General features: G+C 46.1%; 1 protein-coding gene across 4 annotated transcripts in view; it reads right to left on the reverse strand.

The window, feature by feature from the left end:
• Positions 1-10,219: 10,219 nt before the first annotated feature.
• Positions 10,220-16,011, reverse strand: part of paplna (papilin a, proteoglycan-like sulfated glycoprotein) — a 176,805-nt gene continuing 171,013 nt past the window's right edge. For all 4 annotated transcript variants that reach the window (XM_039741985.1, XM_039741986.1, XM_039741984.1 and 1 more), the window contains one exon: positions 10,220-13,015. In XM_039741985.1, coding sequence (XP_039597919.1) covers positions 12,804-13,015 — 212 coding nt within the window. In that variant the 3' untranslated portion in view covers positions 10,220-12,803. The remainder of the gene's footprint in view (positions 13,016-16,011) is intronic.

Genomic DNA, 16,011 nt, shown 5'->3' on the forward strand with positions numbered 1-16,011 from the left:
GTTAGGTGTCACGCGGACATTTTGTATTTGCTGATATGCTGTCAGCTGTGAACTCCTTTTAAAGACACGTAAACAAATGTGCTTAATTTAAACAACATAAATGTGTGAGGTACAAGAATGGTGAACTCTGGAGTCCTCTCAGTGGTGACCACTACAAGTCCGCTCTGAGCACCAGAAGATGGCTGAAGGACAAGTTGAGCCGCAGAGACGGACCAGGCTGGTGTGAGGAAAGCCAGGAGTTTGGGCTGCTGCCCTTTTCATTTGTGTCTTCCGGGGGGAGGCACTCCAGTCACACAGTGTAAGTTAAACCATGGCGCTCATGTTTAAAGAGCCGTCCCAGATAACGATAGTGAAGGGACTCACATTATGAGGAGCTTAGTAATGCGATATGGACATGCAGGATAAAGGACAGTTAATGTCTGTTGATATAGCATATACGGTGTATTAATATATATTTGTGTAGAACTAATGCTGTATTTACAGTTCCATGCAGGAGTTTGGACCTCGTTGCCAAACAGCATATTGTGTTAATATTTGAAGCAAGCGTTTCTTGCAGGTAGCTTTTAGAGTTTATTTGAATTCTTGTTTTGGACTTTTGTCTTTTTCGTCTCTTCTTCCTTGCAGATAACCTCAGAGATATTCTTGCCCTGCTACGCCATGTTTAAGATCTACACGTGGACTTCCAGTGCTGTTCAAGTTTGTTGTCTGCAGGGGCCGTTCCAAACATTCACCTTGTTCTTGTTGAGGTACGTCATCTTACACTTCCAGGTGTATTTTGCATCTTTGTCTCGTTTCAGACCCCATCCTTTTTTTAGTCTCAGTTTCCTAATTGACTGTCTGACATTGTTTTCTTGGATCTCCTGATATTTCGTGGAGTCCATTCTTCTGGCGTGTCTCACTCTGAAGCATAACAAATTCCTCGATGGCTGGCAAGGTGGTGTTTTTTTTTTTTTCTTCTTCTTCAAATGCTCCTTTTTTGCCAAACAAGCCCTGTGGTTGTGGCTAAAAGGTTTGATTTGAATTTCATCTTTCCTTAGCACTTGATCCCAAAATGCCTCGGTCTAATGCAGATGTTCTTTTGGCACTTGAGACCTTGTTTAGATTGCGGGTAACATTTCAACCTAATGGCTCTTCCGCGGGCGCCGTGTCGGTAACACTGCACAGTACTTTCTCAGCAGGTCCCTGCCAGTCCTTTGGGGTCTTTTTTCCTTTACACACTCACATGGTAAACATGCTGTTCCCTCTGTCACTTTTCTTGGTCTTCTAGATCTTGTCTAACCTCAACGGTTCCCCCATAGCTGCTGTTTTTTTTCAATGTCATTTTGCAAGGCTTCTTCAAATAATTAATCCATTAAAATGAGTGAATTAGTGGAGGTGAAAATCCATTAGTAAAACAAACAAGTCCTTTAAAAACAACGCAAACGAGGTTAAAACAATGGCTGGAAGAGGTCCCTTAAAATCCAAAGCACGGTGCCTTCTTCTTTCTACTTGGCGGCTCCCTTGCTTCTCCCATTGGGCTTCACAACAGGGGAGTCACCCTAGCTGCAGGTGCAGCTGCCTTCCGATCCCTGGCTACGTTGGGCTCCATCCGGACCGAGACTTGGGTTCTTTCTCCAGCTGCCAGGGCGCTCACGCTGGGGCTAAACCAGCCCAAAGCCTCCACGACTGCCGCTGCCTTTCGACAGCCAGTCGTCTTCAGTACCGGTCACTCCAGCTCCGTGATCGCTCATCTGGAGCGACCACTTTCTTCAGCATCACGAATTCCCCGGGAATGATCGGCCACACATACCACGCCCCCCGCTAAGCCGCGAGTGCGGCGATTACTTATTTAAAAAGTGGCCTTTTTGACTTGAGCTGTTGACCCGCTGCAGCCCACTGTCCAGTCGAAAAAAACCCGTGTGCAAAATCGTGGATGAAGTCTTGTGGATATGGTTTCTTCAGGAACGCTGAAGAGGTGCAGTACGTACCTTAGAAATATTTTTCTACGTGAAAATAGGTGTGCGTCGGATTAACCGGCCAAAACGGCAACCAACCATGGGTCCAGTCCCAAGGCGGACAGTTAAGAGGGATTGTACTGTTTGTTGGTTTAAACAGTGATATAAACAACAAAAGGAAGCTGATCGAGTGACATAGAGTGTCAGAGAAACTGGAAAGCTCAAGTTCACAAATTGATATTTTCCTGATGATAGAAGTTAAAGCATGTTATTAAACATGGGAACACGGTGGCGCAGTGATTGTCTGCGACCTTCGATGAAATACTTTATTGCAGCAGTACTGTCTCTTTCAAACGTACTAACCTCCAATTCCTGTCCCATCTTTTCTTTCTCCAAATACCCAATCGCCACACGATCAGCTCTGTAACAGACGTTAAGCCATCTGTAAGCTTGAAACGCTTACACCTCTCAGTCAGCGTCTTTTGTCTTTTAAATGTGTCGATAAGCCCAAGCACCCTGCTATCTCATCCTCCCACCACCGCAGAAACGGCAAAAAGCTCTAGCAGCTGAAGCCTTGTTTAACTGGCAGTGAGGTACTGGGAGCTGTATAGGCTAAAAAAAAATATATTGTCATTTGAAACACATGCATTTCACGTGCGTTCTGTGTCTACAAAGATCTATGCAAGTGTAGGATGACAAGAAATGCTGAACACATACCTAAAAGACAAGCTTTTTCCATGTTTTAGTACTAACGACAAAATGTTGACAAAGTGTATAATGTGTGAACACTGAAGTCCAAATATCAAATACGCACTTTCACAAAGTAGAACAGAACAAGTGTGCCTTTATTCAAAGTGTTCTAGTGTTAATTCTCTGTGTGTGTGTGTGAGAGAGAGAGAGAAGCTGCAAAGCCAAGCCACACGTTTTCCAAGAGATCCCAGTCAGATCCGATGTTTCCTGCACGTTGAGTGTGTTGTGACAGACAGGAGTGCTTCTTTATGTCTCGTCAGGCCTGTTGATGTGATGGCCTGAACGCTCCTTTGCCTGTTCTTGAGTTCCAGGTAGTGCAGTAGAAGAAGCTTAACTTGAGTGTTCATGTGGACGTACCAGGAGTGAACACCCAGGGGGGTCCAAAGACCCAAAAAGCGGTGTGTGTGTGTCCCACTTGTTGTTTGTGTCCCTTTCGTCATCTCACGTTTGGATTGCTTTCACTGATGTGTTTCTGACAGATTCACTTTGGGGGAAGTGGGTGTCTTGTGAAACCTCGGAGTTCAGCTGCCATCATTTGAAGTGGACGTGTGTGGAGGAGGAGGTGCCACCCTGTTACCTGAGCCTGGGCTGACAAAATCAAAGTAAAACTGACCTGCCATTCATCCTGTTTTGTTCTTATTTGTGTTTGCTTGTGCAGTGACACCTTTCTTTGTATCAAACTGTTTAGCATTCATTAAATAGCAAATGTACGAAATTGTACTCCTTGGGTGGCTGGGGCCTGAGCCTAAGAAGTATGAGGAGGAGGAGAAGTCAGCATCAGCCAGTGCCAAGCCATTTAGAGTCGTCGGTCACAGCGACGGGTCTGACGTCTTTATCAAAGCGTCATTTGACAGGTGAGGTGCAGAAAGGTTTTGGATGAGCTTAACAAGCTCTGTGTAACAGTAAGTGGCGTGCAGAGTGAGGTCATGGGACAAACGCGAGTGGAGGGTCTCCTCATGCAACTACTGGGTGTGTCAGTGTTTTCAGAAGGGTTTCTTGTTGCCATCAGTGCCACCATACAATGCCCAGCATGTTCAGGTTTACATACTTTATTTTTGTATTTTGTAGTTGAAAACTGTGACTCTGTGGAATGAGCTGTCATCACACAAGTCATTGGTGTTTTGTTGAGTCTTCTCGCTTGTCGTTTTTTAAGTGTGTTTTCTTGTCTTACCAGTAAGAGTGGCCCCCATAAGATGGACATTAACCTGAGTGGTGACCCTGCTCATTCGACTCCTGACTTCACACAAGGCCCACTGCTCACCCCACATCTTTGCTCCAACTCGACTCGTTTTTTTTTCTGTCACCTGCACAAGGACCTTGTGAAGATTTGTGTCACTGGAAGAAAGCAATCTGATGAGTGAGCATGTGGGACCTGAGCAAATGTCAGCAGTGGCTTTATGTGTGTTGTTAAAGTGGGCTTTTCAAATGTACTTTGTTGTTACAGTATTTCTGTTAAAAAAGGTTCAGATTGTGCCATTCAGTGCACAGGGATAGCGCCATCTGCAGCTGCACAGCAGAGGTGTCCTTGACCACCTCACTCCCTGGCTCCACTTTTTGTTAGCCACACTGAGTTGTCCACCTGATGTTAATTTTACTGGTCAGTGAGAATTGTAAAGAAATACAAAAATCCTCTTGTGTGTGGTTTGTTACATTTCCCTCGTTTCTAAAGCCATCTTAGGTCCCTCAGTCTGAATGTCGTACTGTCCCGTGTAGAGAGTAGCTCTTACCTGCAAGTGTCACTGACAGGCCAAAGAGTCGGAAGCCTATCAAGTCATACTTGAGTTGACATTGTTGTCTTCCACTTTACGTTTACTTGTCACTGGCAGTCACTCCTTGTCTTATCCTTTTTATGTCCTCAGACCAAGAGGTCCCTCACCTGATTTCTATGCCAAATCTGGGAGGGCACTGCACAACATTGTGGTGGCTTCGTTCTGCTCACCGCACCTGCCAAACTTGGTGCTTACCGCACATTGTTAAAACACTGCGTTTCCTTCGCGGTCTTTCTTTGTTTTATCCGTCACTGTTGGTACAGTTGAGCCCTCGGTAACTTTTTAGTTTTCACTTTTTGACCCTCCTCTTCTGACACTACACCCCGACTTTCTCCTGCTTTGTGCCCAGTTTGGCTGGATTAGGCTTCATGCCCCAGTGACCCTGAATTGGATTTGGTTTGTCATCAGTCTTCCTAGTCCAGGCTCTCCCTCTGTTTAAAAGTTGTGCATTTGAGGAGGTGACCGTTTGGATTTTGACAACAGTCCAGATGAGATTTAAAAGTTATTTGAGATGATTCCATATTTTCATTGGTTACGCTCTCTGCTGAAGCCTTTTGAGAATAGAAATGACACCTCCTGTAGCTACAGAATGTTAAATGTGCCTTCTCTGAATGAAATGGTTGAGGTCAGCCACTTGTTGCTGGATGGTTTCCCACTTTTCAGTAACAGTGATGTGTTAGGTGTGCTTGATGTGCGCCCCTGTAAAACAGAGCAGACCCCCTGACCGAGCTCCAGCCCTTTCTGTATTGGTTTGCAGAATGATAGGAAAAGATTGCCGGGTTTGACATTTCTGTAAAAAACACACAGTTCTGAAAGTTTCTAAAGGGGCATGAACTCCAAGTGAGAAATGAAAACGTGGCAGTGACCCACCCAGAGCTCGCAAGCTGCCACTTGCCCTGCTGGGTTTAGGCTGAGAAACAAGCAACACGTTGTGCGGGACTGATGGATTTCCAGTACCTCACTGGTTAGGGTGGCTACAGAGAGCCAAGTTCGGTTCCTCTGCCGATGGGGAGTAGCCTGTGAACACACGTCCTTTAGTGGAGTTGACCTGCTTTGTGAACGGGTTTAGTCTGAAATTGGGTCTGGTGCATTTGCAGTAAAGTAGCTGGCTTAATGTTTTAAAACTGGCTATGAGTGGTGCCATCTGAGCTCAGGCCCAGGCTTCAGCTGGAGTTGTGTGGATGTGTACGCTTGGCTCACACTGTGCCAGTTTTGCAGCACCACTTGTGGCTTCAACTTCAATGACCCTTGGTCTTGTTGGTGGGTGAAGGTAGCCGTTTCCTTAAATGCTGCTGGACCTCCATCAGTACTGACTGGGCCCTTTGTTTTGTGGCAGATGGGATCCCTCCATATGGGTTTACATTAAGGCCTGCTTTAATTTTGAAATGATTAATAAACATTATCAAGTTGTGTGTGCAATTTTACTGAGTTCTGTACAGCTGAAGTTATTTTTATGCCTGACGGGCTCAGTCCACTGCTGTGCTCACTGACATTTTTTTTGGCAGGACTGTGCAGTACCACCGGAGCTTTTATACTAGCAGATGATAGGAGCAGTTGACCCAAAGACCGTTTGGACAAGGAGGGGGTAAAAAAAGAAAAAATGTTCTGTGCAAATTGTGATTGTTAATAAAGAACATGAGTGGTCTCAGTGTTTGTATTTGGGTGCACATGGGGACAGTGGGCTTTTATGAACTTGGCTCTCACAGCCAAGGGGGACAAGTTACAAGTCCAAACAAGATGTGTTCGGGCACAGGAAGGAGAAAGTCAAGGCTTGGTACCAAAATTTTACATGGATTACCAGGGTTATAAGTGGGCAAAAGTTGAGACTTTATGCGATTACATTGCCAACCTTTTATTAAAAGCAAAAATCGGGCCAGAAAACGCACTAAAGTCTGGTTCTACTTTCAGCATCGCACACAGAAAAAAGAGACTTCAAGCTCTACCAAACTGAATAAGCCACAAAACGAAGCCTCTGCAAGTTAAAAGATCAACGTCTTAACGTCAGAAACACGCGAACGCCAAAACGCAGCAGCGGCACCGCCAGTTCGTCCAAGTACACGATACAGCAACAAAAATACGGAAAACTCGCCGCAAGCCCCTAAAAACACAACGCCAGTTTAAACAAGAGCGGATTCCCAATCTAGAAAAGCCCCAAGTATTCCACAAGCCGACATGGCAAACGCACCGTCACTGAACCGCGAAACTCCAAAACTAGCCAGGGAAACACAGCGCCTCTAACCTGCGGGGAGTCAGAAACGCAAATGCCGTTCAAAAAGTCAAAGCGTAGCCGAGCCTGACACCGCCGCACTAACATTGCAAAAAAAGTCTGAAGATTCATCCAGGTGAAGACTGACGAAGTGCTTGGAGAAGCAGTGGAACGTATCTACCTAACAAGAAAGAAGTCCAGATGAAATGATTCAACTATCATATTGCAAAAAACCGTCGAACAAAAACTACGAAGCAGCCAAACGCTAAAACGAAATTACACAAAAAACTGCTCCTCTTGACGATCTACCGCCTCCACTTAAATACAAGTCAGTCAGCACGGCAAGCCGCTCACTTCGACGCCAAACCCCAATCACGGAAAAGAACATCAAGAGCGAGACGAGCAGTTCGACAGAAAAACTCAAATAAGCCCGAAGGCTCGCCGCGTGGCCTTAAGTGCGAAACGCCTCCAGCACACCTGACACAGGTCTGCACTGATTGTCGGAAACGTCATGGGATGACACGCCTCCGCAGTGACTAACCAATACAATTCAGAGTCGGAAAGATGGATCCGCCTCTTGTTTAAATAAAAAGGAACCGGTAAACAAACAGCAGCCGTCAGCGGCGAGCTGTCAAAATGAGATCTGCAAAGACAAAAGACGTCCGAGGCGCAAAAATGTTGGCTTTACCGGGGGTCGCACTGAAAAAGGAAAACGGTAACGTACGACCGAGAGCACCTCTAACTCAACAATACAACAAAATATAACGTCAACAAGTAACCTGACTGTGTATGCCAACTCGAGAAATCGTCCGTAACCACCTGAAATTCGCAGTCCCGTTATGCTTCCTGATGGATCCAATGGCTCAAAATGAAGAGCTCAGCAGCACACCTCTCTGCACTTCTGGCCGTTGAGCCGGGGACGCGCCGACGTCAGGTGACCCCCAGGCTCAGCACCGAGCACGCACCGCTTCTCTCTTCGGGCAGCACGGTGGCTCGGCGGCAAGCGTCGACGCCACACGGCTCCGGGCGCTATGGGGTCGAATCCAGCCCGCGACCCCCGTGCGGAGTCTGCATGTTCCTACCCGTGACTGCGTGGGGATTCTTCCAGATTGTCCGGTTTCTCCCCACAAGCGTAAAGACATGCGGTCAGGTCGATTGAAGACCCGTCCCGTCCCGGGTATGATCTCAAAAGGGCAAGATCGTACCTTGAATGGATTCCTGCCTTGTGCTAATAAGTGTATAATCCCCATTTAGTGGCATAAGGCAGGAAGTGACACGACATCTACGCCTGAATCCCAGATTGGGGGCCGTGGATAGAAATCCCTCCTAGCGGCTTTTTGACAGCTAGCTAGGTTCGCAATTAAAACTGGAAATGAATGAATAAATAAGTAAGCGAGTGAGGCTTTCGGTGGCTTCACACTTTTACGGTGAGCCTGACAGTACCTGTACAAAAACAAACTCCGCATCCAATTTGAAAGGTGCTGCTAGGCGACACACACACACGAATTCAATCAACGACAACACGTACGCCAAGAAAGCCAAAGAGCCACCTAACCGTTGAGGCAGGCTCACAAATTTTATTTTCCTGCTGTTTTAGTGAGCTTCGGTAAATAAAAACAGACAATGCCGGGCTCACCTACCTCCTTATCCGCTGCTCCGTGTTGAAAGGGCGCGTGTGCCACAGGTGACGAACACTCGACGCTGATTTCCAAGCACGTCCAATCAGAGCGAAGAGAAGGCGTGGCATCAACGCCCGATTTCAAAGGTAAAGCCGTGAGCCCGCCTTATGTCAAAAGTGTCATTCTTTGAAATAAACGCTATAAAGTGCGCCTTACCGTCATACAGACCGAGAAAGTCAATGAGCTCGCACGCCATTGTCACCAGCAGTAATCCTAACAACACAAGAGGGACACACATCACAGAATACAATTGCTTATAATGTGGCGTAACTCACGAAGTGGGCCCGAGGTTCGGTGGGTAAGGTTGCTGTCTAATGCCCCTGGGTGCTGGAGTTCGAATCCTACAGGGGTAGCACGTTAAAATTGGTAGGAAACACCGCTCAGTTCACAGCTCTGTTGCGGAGGGCGAAACAAGGGGGATGTTCTCTGTCCCCCCTGGCCATTGAACCTTACTCTTATTCGATGTTAATTAATGTTGATTTATTTTGTTTTATAATTGTGTCTTTCATTTTTCTATTCTTTATTATGTAAAGCACTTTAAGCTACTGTTTGTATAAAAATGTGCTATATAAATAAATGTTGTTGTTGTTGTTCAACGTGCGAGCGTCCTTCACCAACGCGTTAAAGAACCATTTTGACGGGCTCATATTTAGTTAACGCAGTAGCATCCCAAAAATAATTGGGTAAAATGATATAATTATACCAATATCATACAAATATGCTCTGTCCATTATATAGTACTTTGTATATGTATCAGTGTCTTTCTCATCGATCATATACTGTAGTGCCTTTATGAGTTATCTATCAGTCTATTTTATAGTGCCTCACTGATCTAGCTATTATTTCATTATATAAAGGCTTTTATACTTGTCCTTCCCAACAGTGCCTCTGTTGTAACATTGGCTTTTTATAGCTCCTTTCATATCTTCATATCTGCATTGTACTTCAATCTAAAAATCAGCCATGCGTAGCGCATGCAGCAGGTTCATGCTTCTTTATGGTGCCATCTTGTACCCCACAACAACACTTCTAAACGATCTTTTTTAATTCCAGAAGCACCCACAAGGCCACCCTGCTGTAACAGCACACCTTCAGCTTTATCCCATTCCGGAACTCACCTGGGATGATTCAAATATGAGCAACGGAAACTGGCGTCACAGAAGACACATGATGAAACCCACCACAGCCAGCTTACATGGGGGCCATGTGCAGCCGAAATGTCACAGGACCCCTTTGGATGTGAACTGTTACTCAGGCCAGGGCCAATGTGGCGGTCCGAAGAGTTCTAGTTAGATCTGGCGAGTCAGGTTCACTTCTGCAGACAGACAGGGCAGGGGGCCACATCAGTGAAGAGCCGGTGGGAGTTCAGAGGGCACATCCGTACTCGCCAGGTGACCTTGTGTGATGAGAATTCAACAGGAGACCCCCCTCTGTGTTTTGGTGGCTTCCAAAATGTTCTGAGAAAACAGTGAATGCCCCACAAAGTTCCAGACCCTTATCTACAATGCTAAGGTACCTCTGCCAGTATACAGTGGTCTTCATCCCCATGAAATGAAGACAGACCACTGAGACTCAATTCCTTACCCAAAAGCAGATGAAAAATACAAAAGTAACCTTACATAAAATGGCTGCTGCAATTTGATGATTTTTGAATTTTGTGTACAGTAAGCTTTGCTACTTTCCGTTTGTTTAAGAGGACAGGCCATGATGAATAAACAGCCCACGTCTTGAGAAGGCCAGGGTGCTTTTGATGTACGACAGACACAAAGACAAAGGGGATCTGATGGCCATGTCTGATCAGTGACCTCTTCCAAATCTCCAGAAGGCCTCTGAGAATGCGTGGGCACCCGCCCTGACATAAATGACACTGCCACCCTCGTCTGTATCAGCATAGGACAGTTTTATTTAAAAGATCTGTAGCTGGAAGGAGACAAGTCCAAGACCACCTGAGCCAAAGCTTACAATGCCCTGTTTATTTAGTGAAGAATGTTCCTCTTGAGCCACAGCAGAATTTAAATACATGATGCAACATTTGTACAGAAAACACAATCCAAAGCACACTACATGCGGTACAAAGTAGAGCCAGACAGTCCCACCTGCAATGGCTGACATTGTCATCAGACTTGGGTGGTCCTAACTGTTCCGTGAAGAAGGATTAGCTGTTAAAAAAAACAGCCTGACCCCCAGCAAATCAAACACCTGCATCCCTTTCTCGTCCAGTGTTCGATGTTCTGTTTAAATGGTCTCTTTTTAATGGCCAGACGTGGCACATTCCAGTTTGTATTCCAAACCGAAGAGCTCAGGGAGAGAAGACATTTCATGGCATCTTTTTATATTTGCTATTATTTACACTCAGGCTAAGGGGGTCTTTCGAGGTGCATATCCATTATGGCAGAGTTTCTCAACCTTTCTGGTCTCATGACCCACTTATTTATTATTTTCCCCAACACAAGCGTTTTTGCAGCCCACCAATGGAAGGCCGTCCTAATCAAATGCGATTGTCAGAGGAGTGGGTTCCCCCTTAATAAGTCAAGTGCAGTTGTCGGAGTGGGGAAATACCGAAGCCAACCCACCTCGGCCCACTCCACAACCCAACATGACCCTCACGGTGGTTGAGAAACGCTGCATTATGAGATGCTGCAATTAAAAATGACAACACGTTTAACTCCATGTTTGAATAACCCCAAATCTAGAAGCCAGCGGCCTCAGGTGTGGATGAAGCCTGCGCTCCTTCGTCCATCGCCTCACTCCTCTTCCATGCATGTTGTTCTCATTGGGACTGTGGGACGTTCTTGACCATCTCCTGTATCACAGCAATGGCGCACTTTTCATAAACCAGTTTCAAATGGAATCCTTGTCATACAAAGCTGAAGGCTGACATTCAAAGGTCTTGCAAGGGGCAACAGTTCTGCTAGAAAGAAGCAACTGCATCAATGAATGTTTACAACGTCAAATTTAGAGACCCTGGATTTTTGTCATTACACTGCTTACAAAAAATAAAAAATCGAATTAGGTAACTGCTACAGGTGTCATGGAGGACGAGCGGCAGACAACTGCGTTCTAAAAACCAAACTGAGGACTGAGCTCACCTGCAGGACCCAGTGACTGAGACCTCCAGCAAACATGCTGGCGAATCCAAAAGTAAAGGGAATGATGTAGTAACCACGGAAACGGACTGAAGATGGTGCTGGACAACACATTCACAATGGCTTATGGGTAGTCTGAGCAGGCACAGCACAGCACTCTGCCGTTACTCTACTCACAGCCAGGGTCAACTGAACAGGGATGGTCCATCGTCGCACCATAGTGAGATTTCATTGGGCGGAAGGTGTGAAACCTGAAAAATGCAGAACTCGACAAAAATGTTCTGATTGGGCAGAATGGTCTGAAGCAGGACAAACAAGTGTAATTGACAAAGCTTGAGCTGATGGACCATCAGCATCGCACACTCAATCTCTCATTGACTTGGTGAATGCCTTCATCACAGAAGACCACCAACATAGCATGGTCTCTGCTGTTGCTGCACATTTGGATATCAGCTATGGATCTGCACCTGCCATAGTGCAGAATGACGTGTGGTACCAGAACGTTTGGTCAAGACGGGTACTCAAACAGCTTGCTGATCTGCACATGGAGGTTGCGACCCAATTCCTAAATCAAGAAGAAGATCTGAGTATTTTGGGGAAGAAAGTCACTGGAGATGAGACAGGGGTCCATCACTGGGAGCCAGAGAGCAAGAGGCAAAGGAATGCAGTGGAAACATCCATCTTCACCAGTAAAGGAGAAATTCAAACAACAGCCCTCCACCAGGAAAATCATGGTTCACTAAACTCACGGCTGGACTCGTTTCCTGTCTCAGGCACTTTTGTAATGACGTTTGCTCAGCTGCACTGTTGTCGCATTTCGTTTTTTGTGATACTTGACCTTTGGATGTGGAGACCTTCTTTTACGAAGCAGCCTTCCTGCTGTTCGCTGCCCACTGGTTGTTGATCGACAGTGAAAACAGGGGTTTTACGTACCTTGCCTGCAGGTAGATATTCTGAAAAGTGTACAATGAGAGCACCAGCTCTGTGGATGTGGACCGGTGGAGTCCTGCTGTTGTCTGATATGTTTGCTGACACACAAAGGATTGTGCCACATGTCAATCAAACCTGTAAATGGAGCAGTGGTGGCCTTTCACTTGCACCTGGTGACTTTTTTTGGGTGCTTTGCCAGGACCCCCCTCCATGCAAGTCCCCACTCTCCCTGCAGACATGTATAAGGAGACTTGCTTGGGAATTATAAATGTCGTCAAAACCAAACAAAATAAAAGGTCTGCACTGAAGGCATCTGTTACTGGCCCATAATCCCCTTCCCACTGGATGACTGCACCCAGGTCTCCCACTCACGGTTTACTGGAATGCCATTGGAGGCTCATAGTGTCTAAGTGAAGGAATCAAGTTGGCTTCATGGCGGCGGCTCCTCACTAGACCCTCTCACTTTTCTCTGTCTGCTCTTCTGCATGTTTACTGCCGTCTTCCGCGTGCTTCCGAGATCTTGGGGAAGGTCTGGAACAGCTGGCACAGCAGAAACTGGAATAATATTCATTGTTGCAGAGCTTGGCATAGACGATCAAGTCACAGTTGGCGAGGTCAGGCTGGTCTATGCAAAAGTGATTGCTGACTGATGACGGCAGCACTGCAAAGACAAAATGAAGCAGATGTATGCAAAGACTGCAAAACTACGTGAAGCTGAATGACTTGTAATGTGGGTGGGTGTGCAGTGGACCTACCTGAGGCAACCACTCTGAGTCACTGAGGAGAATCTGTGGAGCCCCACACACAAGAAAAACAAGCATCGTTAGATCCTTCACCAGTCCCGTTTTTACAGTTATGCCAGTAAATGTTTTCTACTACTACAAAATGACCATTATGTGCCACCTCAATGTTTACACGGGCACCGCCTTGAAATGGGTAAGCGATCTGAATACAGTCATATGAAAAAGTTTGGGAGCCCCTCTCAGCCTGCATAGTACTTTACTCTCCTTTCAACAAAAAAAGATAACAGTGGTATGTCTTTCATTTCCTAGGAACATCTGAGTACTGGGGTGTTTTCCAAACAAACATTTTAGTGAAGCAGTATTTAATTGTATGAAATTAAATCAAATGGGAAAAACTGGCTGTGCAAAAATGTGGCTGCCCTTGTAATTTTGCTGATTTGAATGCATGTAACTGCTCAATACTGATTACTTGCAACACCAAATTGGTTGGATTAGCTCATTAAGTCTTGAACTTCATAGACAGGTGTGTCCAATCATGAGAAAAGGTATTTAAGGTGGTCAATTGCAAGTTGTGTTTCCATTTGACTCTCCTCTGAAGAGTGACAGCATGGGATCTTCAAAGTAACGCTCAAAAGATCTGAAACCAAGATTGTTCAGTCTCATGGTTTAGGGGAAGGCTACAAAAAGCTATCTCAGAGGTTTAAACTGTCAGTTTCAATTGTAAGGAATGGAATCAGGAAATGGAAGGCCACAGGCGCAGTTGCTGTTAAATCCAGATCTAGCAGGCCAAGAAAAATACAGGAGTGGCATATGCACAGGATTGCGAGAATAGTTACAGACAACCCACAGATCACCTCCAAAGACCTACAAGACCATCTTGCTGCAGATCGCATATCTGTACATCGTTCTACAATTCAGTGCAATTTGCACAAAGAACATCTGTATGGCAGGGCGATGAGAAAGAAGCCCTTTCTGCACTCACGTCACAAACAGAGTCGCTTGTTGTATGTAAATGCTCATGTAGACAAGCAAGATTCATTTTGGAACAAAGTGCTTTGGACTGATGAGACAAAAATTGAGTTATTTGGTGTCACACACACGTGTATAGGAGACAACTAAAGGGCTTGAATGAATGTAATTCCACGCCGGGCCAGGGGGTGGCGGCGAAGTGTACTAATTCTCTCTCTCAATCCCTTGCAGACCATTCTCGGGAAATCCCGCCTGTTTCTGGGTCAGCCAGCGATGTCACTTCCGGTTCTGGATCTGATGATATCACTTCCCTTAATGGCCTATAAAACCGCCATCTTGCCTTCAGTATATTAGTTCTGTTTTGGACTCAATTGTGTGAACATGTCTGTTCATAATAAGCATTTTTGCAGTCAGGAAATATTATATGGGTGGCTGCCCCAAACCTTTGCAATGTCTTTGTGTCATTCTTGTGACAGTGGCGTAGCCCGGCGGGAGCCAAGGCCCCGCAACAAAACGGGGCTTCCCCAGACTAGCAAGTGAGGACCCTGCAGGCGTAGAAGCTGGATCCTGAGCAATCCACCCAAGAGCAGGCTGATGCTCTTTGGGAAATGGTGGCAGGATGGTTAAGGCCCACCAAGTGCTCCACCTTCCAATTAGTAAAAAAGGTAGCCTGCTTCCTATTAATGAGCAACCTTCCCGCCCATTTCACCCAGCCGGTCTGGGGAGAATTTACCTCTATGGACGAGCTCATCAAACTCGTGGAAACAGCTGGGACGGCCTTGCAATTTGGGAGAGCAGAATGATCCTTTAGCAGACACTACGCAGATTACGTCTCTCCTAATCTGCCTCCTCAGCATAAACCGGAGTTTATGAAACACCTGCAGCACGTCCGAGCAGTATTACGGACGCTAGGTGAGGCCGGTCTTTGGATCAATCCAAAAAAATGATTTTTTTGGGTTGGAAAAAGCCAAATATTTGGGCTACCTAGTGGGTCATGGTACTGTGAAGCCACAGTGGTCTAAAATGGATGCCACTTTGAAATGTCCCCGTCTGCGAACCAAGCAGCATGTCCAAGCATTTCCTGGTTTAGCTGGGTACTACCAGCAGTTTGTGCCACACTTTACGGAGAGAACTGCACCCTTAAGTGATTTATCAAAGAAGAGGGCTTCCATCATTGTGGTATGGACCGATACGACGGAAGCTGCATTCAGTGACTTGAAAAGGGCCCTGACATCAGCACCTGGTTTGAAAGCACCTGACTTTTCTCGCTTCCTTTTATCCTCCAGACGGACACTTCGGACTCATGGCCTAGGAGCAGTGCTGAGCCAAAGCGTCAATGGTGCTGAACACCCCATCATGTTTCTGAGCCGAAAACTGCTGGATTGGGAGACCAGGTATGCGGCGGTGGAGAGAGAGGCTCTTGCGATCAAGTGGGCAATTACACAGTTGAGGTACTACCTCCTGGGTCAGGAGTTTACACTTGTCACGGACCATGCACCTTTACAGTGGACGGCCCTGTCAACCCTCGAGTCACTAGGTGGTTCCTTGATCTGCAATCTTATAAGTTCTCGCTCGTTCATCAGAAGGGCTCGCTCCATACCAACGCCAATGCCCTCTCGGTGCAGATCACCCGGCCCGACGGCACTGGGCCGAGGGGGGGGGTCCTGTCATACATGCATGTTTAGGAGACAAGGATCAAGTGGGTGACGTGTGTTTTGTGCTGACGTGTGCTTTGCAAATGCTAGAGTCTGTTGAGAGTTTTTGGTGTGTTCTGTGGTGTGAGATTTAAATAAAAAAAAAATACATTTTGCTCTTAAAAACTTGGGTTTTGGTTGCCAATAAGGAACCGTGTGGGAATTTGTGAAGCTTTTTTCCCTTTAGAAGGGTTTTTTTTTGCTTTTTTTTTCGCTGGCACCAGACCAAAAGTAGCTGGGTGTTTGGAGGT

This window comes from Polypterus senegalus, chromosome 18 (assembly GCF_016835505.1).
Source record: "Polypterus senegalus isolate Bchr_013 chromosome 18, ASM1683550v1, whole genome shotgun sequence".
Taxonomy (NCBI): Eukaryota; Metazoa; Chordata; class Cladistia; order Polypteriformes; family Polypteridae; genus Polypterus; species Polypterus senegalus.